We start from the raw sequence: 20,021 nt of genomic DNA, 5'->3' as shown, positions 1-20,021 counted from the left end.
AAGAACAATACACTGGTCGCATACTGTACCTGACTGAACCTAGTACATGTTATTAACTTATTTAATAATACCTTGGTTTGGGTGCAGTTTGATGGTGATAAAATTCTTCCGGGGTTTGTTTTTGTGTGTGTGTGTTTGTGAAATCATGTCTGAAGTGAAGTTCCACAGAAGTTTACCTGAAAGTCTGGGTGTGAGTAATGTGCACCTCCACAGCACAGACTCTGGGCACAGTTGAGTTGTTTAGAGGTTTTTTTGTTCCTGGAAGTGGGTGAGGTGGTAATTCCCCCTGCCATCGTCCTGCCAGGCTGCTGGGCACCCTGCCATCTGGGGCACAGCACAGGGTATCAGAGCTTCAGGAGCGTGCCCGCGAGCTGTCCGTCAAGTCTGCTGCTATGGCAATGTGTACCGTCACAGAGTCCGACAGAAATTTTTGGGATATAAATTCGGTCCCAGCAGATATTTGTAGCTTGTGGACACAGTCTGTGTGCCTTAAGCAAGTCATTATATCACAGACATTTAGCAGACTCTCTTATCCAGAGCAACTTACACTGAAGCAATGCAGGTTCAGTACCTTGCTCAAGGGTACAATGGCAGTGTCATACCCGGGAATTGAACCTGTGACCTTTAGGTTACCAGACCAGTTCCTTACCCATTGTACTACCCTGACGCCCAAGTTGTTTAAGCCCCCCCCCCGTGGTGCCCCGAGCCGTGTGTCTGTAGTGGTTGTAGCGTGCAGCAGCAAGGCGATTGCGTAGCGAGTGCATCCGTCTGTGAGACAGGACAGAACTCTACTGGCGCTTTTCAAGTGCCGACCCGGACACGCCCACGCGCGAGAACTAGCCTGAGGTGAGACGACGGTGTGCAAGACCATCGGCTACGGTGGACCGCGCCCGCTGATGTGGATGCCGTGTGAGGATCCGCCCTCTCGTGACTCAATCAATAATCAATAACAACAACAAAAAAAGTCAGGCTGTAACATTTCTAACCATGTGATTCCTTATCCAGTTGAAAGCTCAACTACAGCGATTAAAAATAGAAGGCTTTTATTGTACACTAGAGTGACATAAAATCAATGTTTTCTTTTGGATTGCACGGTGAAAATAATAAAAACTGAAATGGACAAAGTTTTGATTAATAACTCCCAGCTAGTGTGACCTTAGGTAGGGGAATGGGCAAATAAAACTGTTACTTTTATGCCGTTAAGTTAGTAGTTAAATTCAAATGGACACTGTGCAGTGTTTACCATACAATTCAGATAATGAATGATTAGCTATAAGCTAATTTACCTCTGTAGTCCTCTGGCCTATGTCAATGAAGAGACCTTCAGAACCATGGACAGCAGCCTTCCTTACAGCTGAGCCTGAGACCAGCTCCACAAATCACAGAGCACATTGCTAACAACTAAAAGAACAATGCTGATGGGTGATTGGTCAATTCCTTCTCACTATTTGTTCATAATTCCTGCTATGGATCCCATGATGCCTAGCCAACATCCGCCAAACCAGTCACCACTGAAGTTGTTTTGTGGTTGTTTTCAACTTTCTCTCTGATTGGTGGAGCTACTCTCAAAATTCTGCTGAGTGAAATAATTTCATCCTCTTTCTGATCCCTGTTTTAATATCCCAGCTCTATCAGGCCTGAACAGAAAGGCATTCTCCAGCAGTACAGCCTGACCAGAAGTCTTAAACAGGAGCCACACCTGCCATCGCAACCTCTCCCAAATCTTTACCTCATTTATCCCTGTGGGCTCGTTAGAGGTTATCAGTCACAATGGCTGTTATTTAGAGACCGGCAGTTTTACCTTTGTCTTATTGTGACTAAACTCAAACCCTAGACCATGAAATTCTCTTACAGGAAGATCTGTTTGCAATTTTCCCCACAGAGTTCCATTCAGTGAGTTGAGGCTCTGCCCTTCTGACGAAATGCCATTTCCTTTTGATGAGCAAACTCGATATGTGCGGCTGCAGTGGTCAATCTTTTAAATCATTACCACTTTGTGATCTTGCTGGAAGGCAGTTTCCATGGCGACATAACTGACAAAGCCCAGTTTTCGGCGACCTTTTTAAAAAGAAAGGAGAAAAAACTCCACAGGATTTATCCTCACAATCAGTCACAAAATAAGTTTGTTTTTAAAAAGTAAATCATAACAGTCACACTTTTGCCTCGATGAATCGTCGCTTCTTGCACTCTTTGGTCAATAACAGGAATTTTTACTTTCAGTTACAAATCACATGAACTCCTCCCGTTCAGCCACAAACCACAATTTTTTAATTTAACGGTCTTCTCATTCTTCAGATTCTAGCTTTTTAAATTAATATAAGCTGATATGTTGCTACAATGTAAGATTTTTAAATGCTTAACTTCAGGCCCACTTATGCAAAACAAAAAACACACAAAAAAAGTCATTGTGTACATCTTTTTTTTACTACTCTATGTTGATGCATTCCTTGGTTTTGCTGAAGTAAGGGCAGAGGTCTCATAACTGGGTAACAGCCATATTGTTATATACTTTATTATTATTTCCCAGGAAATACGGTAACTATGGAAACAGCTAACAGCCAGACCCAGCCATTTATGCTAACATGTATGTTTTGGGTTGCATGCTCTGAGCCAGTCACATACACCAATGTAAAACAGTGTCAGTAATATCAGTTATATATGATATCATATGTATTTAATATCTGTCGGTAACCAAATAACTTGGGATTTCATCCAATCAGATGTCATCAAACAAAGTATTTTTGAAAGTCAGCAGGCAAGATCCTTATTCCTTCTTTGTGAAATACCCTCTGGCTGTCATCCATATTTATATTTAAGCACTTGTTGTGAATGTATGCCAGGTTTTATGAGGGCAGGGACCTTAGTGTCCACTTTGCAAATATGGAAATGTTTATTCCCTTCAGAATTTTTCAATCCTAAATACAAAGAGAAACATGTCAAGATAAGTTAGATTGCCTGGAGTTGCCAGTATTTTTTTTTATCTCATTCTAAACATACTGAACATTTTCCGTGAAGGTACTAGCCAACTATGAACGTCTTGAAACCTGGCATGAATGATTAAAGGCATAAGGTTCCGTTGAGTATAAATAACACATTTTTTAAATCTACAGTCATAAATATGATGCCCACATCTTTTCATTTGGAATAGTTCTACATAATTATTTTGACTTTGACAAACTTAACTTAGGAGATGATGATACTTTTCACTAGTTGTTGGAAATCCGATAGAGGGGAGGATTTTTAGGTAGCTGGAGAAAAATGTTACTTGAAATGACAGGTAAGGTTTCAAGGCTGTCATTTATTTAAACGGAGAGGATTTTTTTTAGGTCAAATAAAACGATTTGAGATAAATGAAAAGATTCAGAACAGTGCCCTTGATTGACAGATTAGATGCCCGTCTGGACAAGTTGAGGACACAGGTGATGTGAAGTTTGTTTAAAATTTTTAACTGCTAACATCCAGCTTCATCACAGACCTCCAGTCAGCCTAGTTGTCGTGATGGCTGTCCAAATCCTTTGAACATTAATTCAGATATCATACTTTAGTTTTGTACTTGCACAACATTGTTAATTCTTTGTTCATATGAATTACGATACATCTGAACGGGGGTTTTAGGGTATTCTGCATTATTTAGCCTGAGACACCGAATTCAAAGATGATTTTCCAAATGAGACTAATATGGCTTCATAAGAAATTTGCTTTTGTTTTATTGTATACATGTACCTATTTTGTATCCATAGCTAAATGTAATATCTACATTATTTGCATACTCAAGTTTTTGTATCCAATGTTATGTACAGACCTGGCAGGACATTGTCAAAACAAATTTATATGATTTTTGAGGAAACGCACCCATGCAAGTTGTATATATAGCAGCTTTAGTGATGGTTTGCATTTAACATTTAGGCATTTCCCAGATGTCCTCCTTCACAATGACTCAAGAGAATGTTAGACAAAGTGGAGACTATGCCAAGTTACCAGTGTAAGCACAAAGACCTAATTCATAACATTAAGTGCCATATGTGAGCAACTGGTGTGATGTTGATGTGTGCTTAGTGTGGTGTGTGTGTGTGTGTGTGTGTGTGTGTGTGGATGTTGATTTTTCCTCTCCACTGTGCACAAAACAAGCCTTCTGTAGCCGTGGATATCACAGCGGACATGTTGGGATAACTGCTGTTGTTGAACGAAGGCTTGTTTTGTGCACAGTGGTGACAGAAATCAGCGTGCAGACAGAAGCAACATTGATTTCGGAACAACGGCACCTTGCAGGGGAAAATCTTAAAATGCAAGGTGTGCACCCACAGGGGTGATGCACGGCAGCCATTTTGCGCCCGAACGCTCGCCACACATCAGTTGAGGGAGGGAGAGCAGTTATTAGCTAATAAAATCAAGGGATGACTGCTTTCTCTTAAGTAAAAAAAAAAAGAATAAAGTAAAACTTATGAAAAGTGGCATACCAAAAAAATAATGAAATCCTCACAAGCAGAACAGAACGATACATTCCTAAAGGCTTTCTGGAGCAGTGATCTCCACGGATGAGCCCGGTTATGGAACAGTAGCTGCCACCAGTCTCCCCAGCCTCACATTGGCAGTGGCTTTTCGTTTGAAATTCTCTCCGCGATTCGCTGTGCTGTGAACATGTCTGCCTCCCAGGTAGACGGGAAGCCGCTCGTACAGCGCGCAGTCGTCGGCCTGCGGATTTCACATGTAGGACTTCAAAGGGGCAGTTCACTTTCTGCCGTTTTATCAAAATAATTTTTCCAGATTTACTGTGGGCATTCGATCGACCCGAGCCGTTTTTATGTGAGATGAAGGACTGCTAAGAAAGTTTGAGAAGTTTCTGACAACCTGCCGGCTTTATAATTCGAGGATCGGAGCGTTTATGGTCTTAAAGCAAGAAAATGCACGAGTCGCTAGCTTATGTAGCGACGTTATGCCTCCAGAGAGCTTCTCGGTTCGGAGACAGGAGTTGTGCCTGTGGACATGTACTTTAGAACATGAAGTCACTCCCGGAGAAGCTGTAAGAATGCGATTAGCTACCTCTGCTGCGGACTTTGGTTTTCAAAGCTCAACGGACGAATCACAGCTCTGGCTGTGCGGCGCTGGCTATCACCGGCTGTGATTGAAACCCGCGGACGCTACCCCGTTTATACGTAGCGCAAATAACTGTCGATTTACAAATACAGCGTGAAACGGCCGATGCACGAGGCCTTTTCTGAGCTGTCTTCTGAATGGGTTTATCTTCTCTTGCAGCTGGTGTTTTACACGGTGGTGAAGGCACTTTACACCCTGGGACACTGCTTATCCCTGATCGCTCTCACCACAGGAAGTGCAATCCTTTGTCTGTTTAGGTGAGCGTGAATGATTTTTTTATTTTTTCTGTTTTTTTGCTTAAGCTGTTGTGGTTCTCCTGAAAATTCAAAAAAAAAAAAAAAAATTTATAAAATAAATCCTTATATTTTCATAAGGTTGATTTACAGCTGATACTGTGAATATTTATTAATTTATTTCTAAAGCCGCGTTTCCACCAAAATTACCCGGAACTTTCAGTCCCAGGAACTACTTTACCAGGAACTAAAAGGTTCCTTCAGCCAATAGGTCTGCGTTTCCACCGGGGTCTAAAGTCCCGCGAAGATTAGGCAAATTATCCCACTGACGTATGAAAAAGCGACGTTGTCGTCGGTCCATCTGTCATATGATTTTTTCTGTAACCCCATACTACCACCGAAGTAGCCTACATTATTTTCTAATAACCGGGACAGCCCGGAGGGGTTTATTCCACTTATATACAACGGGTTACCAACAATGACTATATATGGTTACTTTTGTATTTATTGATTTTTATCGATTTAATCACATGGAATTGAAATATTCTTCTGCAGCCGTTTGGGCATATTTTACCGTTGTCAAGCAAAACTGTCGTTGGTAGTTGAACTTGGACCGTTATGCAACAAATAGGATATAACAGACCAATAGTAATGGATTGTAACTGTTTTATATATCCTCTCAAACACATTCATTATGTTTTTATGCGAACATTCGCTTTCATGTCTTGACATCCGAAGCGACAGAATGCATTCACATTTCCAATATAACTGGCAACAACAGCAGGTTGTAAACAATTTGCTGTTCGATTACTTTCTCATCGTCAATTCTATATAGGCGAATCGCAAAATGACAAGAATAGAACGAAAACTCGGACTTGCGTGAAAATTTAAATTAGTAGTGGTACAGCCACCGTTTGTTTTCCTTCGAAGTTACTGCTAGCCGAGCAGCGAAGTGTGCCCTCCAGATGCGAACCATGCACCATAAATTAGTCCATAGTCTTCCTGGTCTTTTTGTGGAATTGAAGAATGGCAGAGTAAAATTACGGCAGTCTGAAAAAGCTAAAGGTACGATTACTAGAATTAACCTGTTATTTTACCCTGACAAAAAAGTGCGGAAGGTGATTTCCAGTTTGCTTTTACTGTATCACCAATGTGAATTACGCAGAACTACCGCATACCTCACATAACTGTATCAAACGTTTTGAGTCAATTACAACGGGCTAACAAAGAAAATCCGGAAGAAAATATTCAGCAACCGAATTAATCCGTTTGAATGTTTTAGTACGTAATATGCTGTCCCAGCACGAATGCTTAGCATTTTAAAAAACAAATACTAAAGCAAGAAAAGAACAGAAGAGCACACGTTACAATTCCAAGACGTTGGCAGGCTATAACCAAAAGTAGGCTACTGCGCCGCATAACATACAAGTTTGATTTGAAGTTATTATGAAAATAAATCGGTTTGCGCCTGCATATTTTTAAACATGGCGCCTGAAAATAGACACAAAAAAATTCTACGAGTAGCCTACTCGACCAATCAGAAATGTTCAGCGCTGCAAGCTCCACCCAAAAGGTTCCTGTACTTTCGGAAAGTACTACCCCCCGAGCAGGAACCTTTTGGGGGGTAAAACAAAGCCCCCGGAACTAAATTTAGACCCTAGTTCCTGCGGTGGAAACGCACTGAGTTCCTCAAAAGGTTCCTAGTTCCGGGGTATAGTTCCTGCGGTGGAAACGCGGCTTAAGATGTCTGTCCATTTCTAATCTTATGCGGGATTGGGGTGGGGGGAATTGGGGCGGATTGGGGGAGGGGGGGAGGGGGGGGGCAGGGCGAGGTGAGGTGAGGTGAGGATGCCAAGTCTGGGACTATAGTGCATTTACATCATACCTATGATTTTTAAAAATGAAGTAAATCACAAAAAATGCCAACTGTGTTTCATATTTCCCATGTGCAGAAAACTCCACTGCACGAGGAATTACATCCACCTGAACCTCTTCTTCTCCTTCATCCTGAGGGCGGTGGCCGTTCTGGTGAAAGACCACATCCTGTTTTCCCACAATGCTCAGTGCTCGGATCAGACGTCTCTGGTTAGTCCTGTCCGCTCTGATCCGCGCGCTTTGAAGCCCAGTCTGTGGGACAAACCGATCGTCATGGTTACTGCTTCTACTGAGGGGAGTGGCTGTATATCGGAGGACCCTGTCGTCATGTGACCCAAGCCGCTGATATACATACAAGGGCTCTGATACACTGACTGAGGGCATATCCTTATGGCTGAGCTGTTCTATGACTGTGACCACTAAGTAGTATGATTATGAGCACTGTCCTGTGATTTAAGGACAATATATTTTATGATTTAAGAGACTGATATTTGACTATGAGTATGATTATATGACCAAGGGAACTAATATACCTATAAACTGCCTATAAGTGATATCCCTAACTGTGCTTTTCTGTGACTAAGGGCACTGCTATATGGCTAAAGGCAGTGTACTGTAATTGAGGGCACATTTGTATGCCTAAGAGCAGTATATTGTGACTTAGGGCATTGTTACATGAATAACGTTGCTGAGAGTGCATTCATATGAACAGAGACGCTGTTCAGTGGCCGAGTCAGCCATTTGACTGCACCGCTGATAAAAATGGCATCACTCTCAGATGGCAGTTGGAAATGCGGCCTAAGAATATACATTTGAATATATATATTTTCATGTTAATACACACACGCGTATACATTTGCATGAACAGAGGAAATTAAAACCACAAGCAGGAATCGGTGGCTAATTTAGTCAGGAAAATGGTGAGCATTGTTGGGCTGAAGGGCCTGTTCTCGTCGCTATGTTATGTTGTGTTGCTGATATTTGAGTTCTCCGGATGGCGCTCCAGGTGGGATGCAAAGCCAGCCTGGTGGTCTTCCACTACTTCATCATGGCCAACTTCTTCTGGCTGCTGGTGGAAGGCCTGTATCTCCACACGCTCCTCATGGTGATATTCTCCGAGAACAGACACTTCGTCGTCTATCTCCTGATCGGCTGGGGTGAGCTCTGCTTTTACCTTTTAATTCCTGTTCCTACGCGCTGGAGATGGAGAAGAACCAGGGGGCTTTTTCAACGGACGCAACACTGTTGTGTTTTGAATGTTGCATCCATTGGCCCTGCATTGCTTACCTGGGAGATGTTTCGTTGGCATGGCGATGATAGGTCGATGGTGGGGTCACGTGGTTCATTGAGTAAAAGCAAGTGGGGGATCATGGTAAAATGGGCGTGGCTAGTTTAGTTTTGTCACCCTATTGGTCACCGGACCTGTAATGTCCTCTTAGTGGAGGCTCTGTTTGAAAACATTCACATAGTGTTTTAGTCCTCTTCAACATGCTCCTGGCTACAAGAACTTTTAAAAGTTTTAAAGGCCTGTTGTAATTATTTTACTGTAATCCGTGATAAATCTGATTAGTGGACCATCAAGGTGATGAATCTCTGATAAGTGGACCATTAAGGTTTTTATCAGTGGTATGAATAAGTATTGTACAATCTGTAGAAATGTGAGAGGTTTCTTTGAGAAACTACTAATCAACGGGTGCATTTAAGGAGGGGTGTCTAAATGCTAAATTATGTGCAGGAAACAGTAAAGATGTGTTCATGAGCTGATGGTATTTCATTGTCTTATTTAGGGTTCCCAACAGTGTTCGTGTTTGCATGGACCATGACAAGAATTTACTTTGAAGATACTGGGTAAGAACTTTTTCACTCTCTACATCTGCAAACTGTTCATTTGAATTGTAAATATTGTAAATAATATTGTTGGGGGAGGGGGGGGGGGGGGGTGGCAAATCCTTTTGGGGTTCTCCCCTCTCCTGCATTTGCACCAATCTATGGAGCTCTTTCCCAACTGAAATATTAAACTTTTGCGCAAATGAACTAAAAACCATTTAGAATGACCTGCGCGTCTTCGCGTGGCGAATGGTGAAATGGTCTCGCTGTTTGGAGAAAGGCGTGCGAGCTGCGGATGGACTCATCGCTGATGCGAGTCGTTTCTGCGTCGTTTCTAACGATCCGCTCCGAGTCCTGCGGACGTCGACGTCCCGCGATTGTGTTGTCACGGCGCGTGATTGAATTACTTCGGGAACGCTGGAATCGATGGAGAGACAGTGGACCTGATTGCAGGTTCTTTACTGACAATCTAAAGCTTCAGCAATCAAATGACAAGCACTTATAAAGCCTGGCTGAGCAAATGAAAAGGTGATTGTAATGAACGCCTGCCCGTCAGACTAAAAGGCTCATTAATGTGTTCCTGAAAATGTCTACGTTCACTGCTAAACACCGGTGTAATAGTGCGGAGGTTCCTATCACACACACACAAATGAAACCGAATAAATACAAGGCTGCTATGCTGGGAGGGTGGGGTGGAGGAAGGCGGAGCAAAGAGGGAGGCTTCTCCTGATTGGCTGCTGCCAGCTGTGCCTGTTCCATCCCACAAGCCTATAGGCCCTTTGGACATTTTGTGGTGAGCTCTCCTCGACCCTCTGGAGTAATGTGCCCTCAGTGGTAATGAACCCTGTTTCTGGAGAACCAAAATCCTGCAGGCTTTCACTGCAACCCTAACAAAGCACACCTCGTTCAACAGCTAGAGTAGGGCTGCCCAACCCTGTTCCTGCAGATCTACCATCCTGTAGGTTTTCACTCCAACCCTAACAAAGCTGCACCTCGTTCAACAGCTAGAGCAGGGCTGCCCAACCCTGTTCCTGCAGATCTACCATCCTGCAGGCTTTCACTGCAACCCTAACAAAGCTTCACCTCATTCAACAGCTAGAGCAGGGCTGCCCAACCCTGTTCCTGGAGAACCAAAGTCCTGCAGGCTTTCACTGCAACCCTAACAAAGCTTCACCTCATTCAACAGCTAGAGATTTTGTTCACCTGCTAATTAGTAGAGTCGTGCGTGCCAAATTTGGGCTGAAATGAGAACCGAGGTGGATCTCCAGGAACAGCGTAGTTTACCACTGCTCTAGATCCCGGGTTACAACCTTAAACTCTTCAGTCATTGTTTTGAAATGCCAAAACTTTTAGTGACTGTTTTTCTGTTTTGTGTCTGGGTCTTTTTTGCTCAGTCATTACCCAGCACAGCGGCTGTTCCTGACAACATGCCACAGTCACCTAAAAATAATAATATATGTCATAATTCACAAACAAGGGAAATGATTTGAAATTAACATGTGGTAGGGAAAAACAGTTACAGCATTGCTAACTGGCACAAGCGACTTACAGACTGTCAGTCAGTGTATAGGACTGTTCTGAACCATTACTGTATTTCCTCATTTGCACATTTGTTCAGATGCTGGGAGATTAACGAGAACCCGGTTCCCATCTGGGTGATCAACGGGCCCATCGTGTTCTCCATCATGGTAGGTGGACCGGCACTGAGACCTCTTACTCTTCACGTCCGTACCTGAGCGCTGTTACCTGGGCGTCCAGCAGCATGGAGCCTGCCTGTTCATCACCGTGAGATTACATGAGTGTGTGTGTTCAGAGGAGTGTGTAGCGCATGCTTTTATTCAGCCAAAAACTCAATGTCATGCTGGGCTCAGATTTGCTGCATCGTCGCTTTTTTAAAGGAACTAAAGAACCTGCACTGGGGGGAAGAAAGAGCAAAAAAAACCCCTGAAATTGGCAGATGGCACAAATAAGCAGAGGTTCACTCAGGTGAAAAGCTGCGACATCGGCCTGCAGCTCCACAGGGCGGGGCAGAGTCGTCTCGGGCGTCGGCCAGGATGGCGGCATCTCACCCACGGGCGGAGTTTGACTCTGAAGCACCGGGGGGGGTGGGGGGTGGGGGGGTTGGGGGGGGTGAGATTTGCTGTGTTGCGGCTGTCGTGCGGCTGACGTCATACGCACGGGAGGAGAGCTTGTGCTTGTCTGCGCTCTTCTGATTGGACAGGGATCACAGAGGGAGGAGTTAATGACGCTGTGTTAAATAAAGGCCCTGCTGAACCACGTGACTGACTTATGTGTGCCTTGTGCTTCCACTTCATCTTATCAAACCTATTTAAGCAAGTTCAGCCTTTTTGTAGTCTTTTACTAATATGTGTTGAGTGCAGGTTTTTTTGTTGCTTCTTGTGTTGTGTTGACACGTGAACTTTTTACAGTTTTTCTTTTTCTGAGCCCAGACACAATTCCTGATCACGCGTCATAGAATGTCCCGGTTTCCATTAGAGAAAACAGCTGGACATGTTCTGAATTGTTGTCTTGAGTTGAACAGCTTAGTATGAACTTTTCACAGAAGTGTGATTCATTCCCAGGATGTAATGATGGCTCCTTGTCTCTCTCCCCAGGTGAATTTCATCCTGTTCATTAGTATAATAAGAATCCTGGTGCAGAAGCTGAGGTGCCCTGATGTAGGAGGCAACGATCAGTCACAGTACAGGTGTGTGTTCTTCGCTAAGAAAACGCTTGTTTTACAGCAAAAACATTCATAATGGACTTGTCCTTTGGAAAAATAAAATGTGTTAAACTGTGGAACAATGAGGAAATGGGTTAATACATTACAACTTTCGCCATAGTAACGATTTTTAGGCACCAGCTTTTTTGTGTCTCATTCAAATTACAAAAAATAAAACTTATGAGAAGTAGCCTGACAAAACACAGACATTCCTCATCAGCTGGAATGGAGTTTTATAACCCTTTATAAATATTATTTACATTTTAGTCAGTGTTTTGTTTTTTGGCCCCAGACAGTGTTTGTGCATGGTGATGGATGTTGTAGATGCTCACAGAGGGTTTCTGTTGACTAGCTGGCTCAACTCCCATCATGCAGTGGGCCCCAACTGTCAACATGAGAGCAGCTGGAGAAGCAGGAGTCGGAACCTGATAAAGTCTGTGCTCAGCTAGCCCACCAGGCTGCTCTCCCCTTATGCAGAATCAGTGCACTGAAAACACACTGAATATGCCGTGCTATCACTGCAGCGCAGCAGTGTACTGTGTGTGAGCCGGTATACGAGCTGCTGGGAGGTCAGCTGACCTCTGACATCGTCCCACAGCCAAACTGCGGTCATACGGACAGGGGGGAAAGGGAAACCCAAATTCAGTCACCAGAGCGTTCCTCTGTTTCCCCCCCCCCCCTTCGCTGTGGAGTGCGGACAGGTGTGAGCTTGCATGCTTAAAACGAGAGCAAACTCACTCTGCTTCTTAACCGTGCTCGATTTAGGGAGCAGATGTTGTTATTGTTTAGGTGAGCACGTTTCAGCTCCTGTTTTAAATGGCTTTTGTACTGATCTTAGCAGATGCTTCTAGGCCTTTGATTTTTAAAATATGAATAATGGTGCGTGTGTGTGTGTGTGTTTTCAGGAGGCTGGCCAAGTCCACGCTGTTGCTGATCCCTCTGTTCGGAGTGCACTACGTCATCTTCGTCTCTCTCAACGAGTCCCTGGAGCAGTGCAAAATATTTTTCGATCTGGCTCTGGGATCCTTTCAGGTAGCGTGACTACATTTCCCACAAGGCTGTGCAGGAATGGAGACCCGGGTGCTATATAGTGCTGAATAATGACCAGGGAGCTGGGGCTGGTATCGTAGAGGTTGCGGGTTTAAAATCTGGTGGGGCACAGCTGCTGTAGCATTGTGCGAGGTAATTATTCTCATCTCTTCAGGAAGAATACTGAACTGGGTAAATGTGACAGTGTGAGTCTTTCTCTAAGGACTGATGTATGTCTTAACTTTTTTGCTTTTGTTTTACGGGCTGGCGTGTTAATTTGAGCTTCTTTACTTGCAGGGCCTGGTTGTGGCCATCCTGTATTGCTTTCTGAACAGCGAGGTAAGTGTTTTCTCTCCGCTGACATTCGAAATAAAAAAATCGCTCGAGTGGATGGATGAGAGTCTTCAGCATTGATTCAGCAGCCTGGCTGATGTATCTGACACATCCCCGTGCGCGCGAGCAAATTATCTAAGGCTCCATTCTCACCTTTTATCTGCAGATATCTTCGGGGTGTCTGAGTGCCACAAAGTGAGTTTAGTCGCACAGGATTGGTCATTCGTTACTATGGGCTGCGTGCGCAGTGCGTGATCTGTGTGTCATTGACTGCGACTCTGCGTCTGTTCAGAAAGCTTTTTAAACGGGTTTTCTTTTTGCCGTGCGTTCTCTACACTTCACTCCTTTATGCAAGTCGGATGAGTAAGACTCAGCGATGTTTATTACGCACTCAAAGGCCCTGGATCTGATCTGGACTCAGTGAACACTTGTCATTAACTTTTTGTCCTTGACTTGTTAGAAAAGGAGGCTGTTTCTGACTCATACACAGTTCACTGAATTGAAGTAAAACTTGCGGTCCTTACAAAGTCAAATTCAAAGGAAGACTGACGACAAATTTAGTATTCAGGGCCCTTTATTTTACATACTTTTTTTATTTTTATTTGGGAGGGGTGTTTGAGTACAACTATTCTCTCCAGCCCCCAGGCAGACAAACACCATCACTGCTTTATTGTCTTAATAACACACTCATGCACACACGTGCACGCGCACACGCACGCACAGGCACACACACACACACACACACACATCCCTAGGCCTTTGTTGGTTTCGTTGCCTGTGTTCTGAAGTCTGACTTAAACTCTAAGTGGTCCTTGTGTTCATGACGAACAGAAAAAGGTTGTGGGGGGGGGTTAGTTTTGTTGACTGCAGAAGATTTTAAAAATCCGACAGTACGCTTATTATTTATGCTTTATAGATTTTATTAAAAATGCACATAACGAAGGCAAGCTAATAGGGAAACGCACACAGCAAATATACAACAAAAAAAGTCTGTTTATTGCAGGATATTTATTTCTCCTATTGGTTTGCTCCTGGGGGGTTGTGTAGAGTGGATAAGGAGCTCAGGTGTGTTTTGCTCCTGGGGGGTTGTGTAGAGTGGATAAGGAGCTCAGGTGTGTTTTGCTCCTGGGGGGTTGTGTAGAGTGGATAAGGAGCTCAGGTGTGTTTTGCTCCTGGGGGGTTGTGTAGAGTGGATAAGGAGCTCAGGTGTGTTTTGTTGCTGGGGGGTTGTGTAGAGTGGATAAGGAGCTCAGGTGTGTTTTGTTGCTGGGGGGTTGTGTAGAGTGGATAAGGAGCTCAGGTGTGTTTTGTTGCTGGGGGGTTGTGTAGAGTGGATAAGGAGCTCAGGTGTGTTTTGTCTGGGGGTTGTGTAGGTGGATAAGGAGCTCAGTGTGTTTGCTCCTGGGGGTTGTGTGAGTGGATAAGGAGCTCAGGTGTGTTTGCTCCTGGGGGGTTGTGTAGAGTGGATAAGGAGCTGAGGTGTGTTTTGCTCCTGGGGGGTTGTGTAGGGTGGATAAGGAGCTGAGGTGTGTTTTGCTCCTGGGGGGTTGTGTAGAGTGGATAAGGAGCTCAGGTGTGTTTTGTTTCTGGGGGGTTGTGTAGAGTGGATCACAGTGCTGTGCTTTTCATCCCTGGGGGGCTGCGGGGGCGCAGGTGCAGGGGGAGCTGAAGAGGAAGTGGCGGAGCCTGAGTTTGGAGTGCCTGAGCAGCCGGGGCCCCCGGCGCCCGGGGTCCGCCACGTACCGCAACGGCACGGACAGCATCGACAGCACCGCGCACTTCCACCGGAACACCCGCGCCCAGTCCCTCCTGCAGACCGAGACCACCGACCTGTGACCCCACGACCCCACCACCCCGACCTGTGACCCCACGACCCCACCACCCCGACCTGTGACCCCACGACCCCACCACCCGACCTGTGACCCCATGACCTGTGACCCCACGACCCCGTCCTGTGACCCCAAAACCCTGTCCTCTGACCCCAGGACCCCGTCCCGTTACACCATGACCCCGTCCTCTGACCCCACGACCCCGTCCTCTGACCCCAGGACCCCGTCCTCTGACCCCACGACCCCGTCCTGTGACCCCACGACCCCGTCCTGTGACCCCAGGACCCTGTCCTGTGACCCCAGGACCCCGTCCCATTACACCAGGACTCCGTCTCGTCCCTCTCCCAGGCTTCACATGTGGATCGAACGTTCCCCGTCCCGCGTCTTCATCTGACAGAATCAGTGAACATTACCCGGGGCCGCGGGCGTCCGTCAGCCCAAACGCTGAATCGATTCTGGGAGTCGGAATCGATCCGTTTCGCTCGCTTCACCAACGCTTGGGGAAATTAAAAGATGTGGCCGCGTCTGACTTTAATTGATAATCCCGTATTAATCCTGACATTCGTTCTGTTGGTGCTCCACACCCCGCCCCCCCCCCCCCCTCGTGTGCCCTGGGAGGACAGTCACAGCCCACTGCCCCTGTTTTCTAGCGGAGAGAGAGAAAGAGAGGGAGAAAGAGAGAGGGAGAGTGTGCGTATCAGGACCCAAAAGTACAGAGGTGGGCAGCGAGGGCCGGATTCATTCATGGTTTTCATTTATGGTTTCGTCGCTCTGGATAAGAGCGTCTGCCAAATGCCTGTAATGTAATGTAATGCCAACTTCTGGCTGTATTTACTTATTCACCATTTAGGCCATCTGACCTGTTAGCTACATTTCTTGGTAAGCGGACGACTGATAGCCAAAGACTGTTCTTGTATCCCTACATAAAGCCTCTTAGTGTGATCAAATCTACGAGTGAACCAGTGCTGGTGTATATAGCCAGTTAGCTCATTTAGCCGGGGTTATTTCTGGGAACAAATACCTGCGTACATCCCAGCCCCCCAGGACCGGAATTGGCCACCCCCTAAACAAGTACATCGCACCACATAATTGCTCGTCTGCTAAAAAGCGAGATGTTCGTCGACGCGTTGAATGGTTTCTTGAGAATCGATCGTCTTGTGTCGTCGTGAGGTTGGCGGTTTACTCCACCTCTGTCCGTGGCCTATCCACGCGAGTAGCCGCTGTAAAATGGCCCTTCCCGTTGCTCAAAGGTGATTGGCTGATTGAGTGGCAGTGTAGTATAATGGTTTAGCCTTTAGCGACTGGGCTTGTGACCCAAAGGTTGCAGGTATGAGTCCCAGGTCGGACACTGCCGCTGTACCCTTGTGCAAGGTGCTTAACCTGAGTTGCTTCAGTGTATATCCAGCTGTGAAAAATGGATTCTATGTAAAAATGAGAAAGTTGTGTAAGTCGCTCTGGACAAGAGCGTCTGATAAATCACTGTGACGTGATGCTTTCTGAGACCTTGTATTTACAGAAAATAGGTCTCTGAAGACAGCCGTCACATTGTATATGTTAAACACATCAAAAACAGCAAATTGCGTCATAATTATTCTGATTATGTGAATTATGTCATATTAATTTTGCGCTATATAATAAACCAATTCCTGTATAGAATACCAACTGCTTTCTGGATAGCACAGCAGGCAAAATAAATGATACAATATTACCGATATAAAGAGAGCTATAAAGTTTCATTATTGCATCAAAGTCACATGACTGTGTATAGCCAAATGCATTAGGTTTATTCTTGTAGGATTTTTAAAAAATGTGCGATGTTTTCTTTGTTGTACTTTCCAGACTCCCGTTTGTGTTTTATTAGCGAGCTCTGGGCTGCTTCTCATCCATAGACAATGTGGGGTTTGAGCACCTCACCCCCCCCCCCCCCCCCCAGTTTAGGAATGGCTGTTGACCAAAGCAGAAGGCTGTGCTGCACAGAGCTCTTAACTGTGCACTGCCCTTACCACAGGGTGAGTGCATCCTGCGCTACTGTAAAATAAAATCATTTAACGACCGTCATATTTTCCATTTGCGTTTCTTAAACATTTTATTTTGGCTATTTGCTTGGACCATAAGAGAATGTGTGCACTATTATTATTATTATTATTGTTGTTCTTATTAATACTGATACTACTAATAATAATCCATGCCTATACAGTATGTGATACTCAATATCATTCCATCTATGTGCAATTTTTATAGCTACAATTTAAAAGGAGTCTTTCAAAACGTTCTGCTTTTTACAGCTCGAGCATCGGCATCCCTTGATATCAGAGCCTGTCGGGTATCGTGCTGTTCTTTGAGAAAATATGAAGTTTAATGCATTGCAGTGCTGTCTATCTGAAACGTGTGCTTGGTGTGCAGCTTCAGTCCGAGGTTTTGATGTTCAGCTGTGGCGTTAGTCGCGAATCCGTTCTTTAAACTCTTAATCTCTTAAAACTCCTTCGTTAGGCATTTCATAAAACAATAAATTAACTGTTATTTTCAAACTGTACTGCTTGACCCATTTCCTATACTGTAGCTACATAATGGAGAGTGGTTTTATGTTGCTGTGGTGTAATGAAATCATAAATAAACATGACTTTCTACCTTGCTTGTCATGGGAAATTCTTTTCTTGCTTTTCCTATGATATGAAATTCTTGTCAATTAAATTCAAACTTCCTAGTTTTCTGAAACCTTTCACACACCACAGTATTGGATTAAACTTGCTGTTGTACAACCTCTTACTAAACCGAACTTTAAAAACATTCCGCCTTTCCCTTTTCTCCTCATTTAGGAGTATATAAAGGAGTATATAAATGCTCACTCACTGCTTAAACAGTCTTAAGTATACAAATGCTCAGTGCTGAAACTGAGTCTTACTGAACGCTCACTGCTAAAAATAGTCAGCCTGAATAGTGGTTGGAGGGTTGAGAAGATAGTGATTATCTGTTGAATATCTCAAAAGTGTGATGTGGTGTGAAGAATTGAAGTACTTAATTGTGTGTGTGTGAGTGTGTTTTGTCATGTTTACATCCCCCTTGGTATTTCTAGCACGTGACTAATTTACACAAAAGGGTGTTATATAGAACAATATTTCCGCCAATCGATTTCCATGTATACACACCCAATAACCTTTGAATGCTTCACAGTGTTGCTTGTAGAACTCTGACATTGTGGCTTTGGATCAGAATATCTGCTGAAGGACTAATGTAGTGTAATGTAATGAATTCCAGTCCGAGTGAGATGCTTCCTGCGAGATTCACCTTGTGTGCTGTGTGACTGCGGTTTACCTGCAACATCTCCCAGGTAGCATACCTGACACCAAATGAGCTTTTTTATGGTCTACCCCAGCAGCATTTCAGTATTTAAATGGATTTCTTTTCTTTTCTTCTTGTGAAAGAGTTAAGAAAAGGACACCGCAAGTGCCTCCATTTACTTAAGCTAAAAAAGGGCATACTGATTGAAGAGCAACTCCATGGTAACTGTGGATAAAGTGCTTCAAATGACTTTGTGATGACGCACTCATCAATACTGACACAACTCACCCAGGATGATGTTCGTTACCACCCACTGTTTAGGCATTTCCTAGAGTGCACTGCAAGCAGACATTTTCCCCCTAAATGTCAGCACACGCTTCCTGTGTTCCCATGGTGAGCGCTCTCTCTCTCTCTCTCCCCGTCTCACTCTCCCTCTCACTCTTCCTGTCTGTCTCTCTCACTCCTTCCCTCTCCCCCCCTCCCCTCTCTCTCTCTCTAATCTCCCATACCCTCATCTAAAATGGCATGCGTAGAGCAAGAGGGAAATTAAATTTCAAATTGAAGCTGGGTGCTTTCAATTAAACACGGACTGTGGCAGTTTGTGAATTATGATAATCAATAAAGGAATTGCTGGATAGAAATATGACTCATTTCCCTTGTGTTCAAATTAATTAGCTTCACAGTCCAGCAAGTACATCCTGCAATGTTTGTGTGGGCTGCTATGGTCTGTGTTTTTACAGGAGAAACCCTCAGGTCCTATGATTTTGGGAGACTCGCAGGAGGACAAACAATTATTTGATTTTTGTTTTTCTGATGTAAAATGCGATTCAAACTACTCCGGTTTACAGAATGGGAATCAATCATGAGAATCATTAAAATTTCCTTTTTGATTTCATACTGGGCTTGTGTTGTATTGCAAACAATTACATAAAAAGGTAAAACTTCTAATTAAAGACTGGAGTGAATCAAAAGGCTCCTAATAACTGGTGATAGTGAGGACACCTGGCCACTAAAACTAACCATCTGGAAGATAATAAAGAATTCAAAGACAAAGCAAATAATAATGAGCCTGCATTGTGTTAGTAGGTTTAAGGAAAAAATTATGAAAAAAAGAATAATAAACAGGTGTTCAACAACCTAATTAGATTTAACTCGCTCTTTCATTTGGTCAAAAATGTACTTCTTTTTATGTATTTGTTTGCAATGCAGCACAATACCAACATGGGAATTTTGCTCCTGGCATGCAAAGATATTCCTGATTTGGTTTAAGAGGGTAAGTAATCGTGAACATGAAGAACAGCCAATTAAGAAAAATTAGCAGCTCCTTAAAATTATGGATTTGCGATTGTGGTTAGAACGAAAACCAGCATACGCAGAAGGGGGCCCCAGGACCGAGTTTGGAGTATAGAACCACTGGTCTACAGCAATATCTGTGGCTACAGGAAGCCAGAGGCGAAACAGGAAGTGACACGGCAGGGGAACAGGAAGGTTCTGACTGATCTTCTCGGGTCCCTTTGATTGAGAGGTTCACTGAGGCCTTTTGTGAAAACCTCCCTTCGATCTGTCAGCAGGCTGCAGCTAAACGGTGAAGCATTGATCTCTGGGTGAGTCTGATGAAAACAGGAAAAGGAAGTCAATCACGCCTCCTCTCTCCTTTTTATCTCTCCTTCATTTTTCATCTTTAAAGCATGCTGGAAAAAAACATCAAGACAAATAAGCACTTTTTAAAATAATATACATGGAAATTACTGTCGCTTGCAGATACTGCAAGTAAATACATTTTAAAATACACTGCTGTAA

The 20,021-nt window shown here is 44.1% G+C and overlaps 1 protein-coding gene and 1 long non-coding RNA gene across 4 annotated transcripts in view; both read left to right on the top strand.

Moving 5' to 3' along the window:
- LOC135260516 (vasoactive intestinal polypeptide receptor 2-like) overlaps positions 1-15,691 on the top strand; it is an 81,684-nt gene extending 65,993 nt beyond the window's left edge. For 2 of the 3 annotated variants that reach the window (XM_064345793.1, XM_064345792.1), the window contains exons 5-13: positions 5,254-5,351; positions 7,280-7,412; positions 8,209-8,359; positions 8,990-9,050; positions 10,648-10,717; positions 11,645-11,736; positions 12,657-12,783; positions 13,078-13,119; positions 14,767-15,691. In XM_064345793.1, the coding sequence (XP_064201863.1) occupies positions 5,254-5,351; positions 7,280-7,412; positions 8,209-8,359; positions 8,990-9,050; positions 10,648-10,717; positions 11,645-11,736; positions 12,657-12,783; positions 13,078-13,119; positions 14,767-14,949 (957 nt within the window). In that variant the 3' untranslated portion in view covers positions 14,950-15,691. Of the gene's footprint in view, positions 1-5,253; positions 5,352-7,279; positions 7,413-8,208; positions 8,360-8,989; positions 9,051-10,647; positions 10,718-11,644; positions 11,737-12,103; positions 12,432-12,656; positions 12,784-13,077; positions 13,120-14,766 lie in introns of those variants that run through there. The other variant, XM_064345794.1, reaches the window with a different exon arrangement.
- Positions 15,692-15,755: 64 nt separating this feature from the next.
- Positions 15,756-17,574, top strand: LOC135260513 (uncharacterized). Its single transcript, XR_010331599.1, has 2 exons — positions 15,756-16,704; positions 16,876-17,574. It is a non-coding gene; the product is annotated as an uncharacterized LOC135260513 (long non-coding RNA).
- The last annotated feature ends 2,447 nt before the right edge of the window (positions 17,575-20,021 follow it).

The sequence above is a fragment of the Anguilla rostrata genome, chromosome 8, assembly GCF_018555375.3.
Source record: "Anguilla rostrata isolate EN2019 chromosome 8, ASM1855537v3, whole genome shotgun sequence".
NCBI classification, from domain to species: Eukaryota; Metazoa; Chordata; class Actinopteri; order Anguilliformes; family Anguillidae; genus Anguilla; species Anguilla rostrata.
This window is presented reverse-complemented; position numbering and strand designations above follow the sequence as displayed.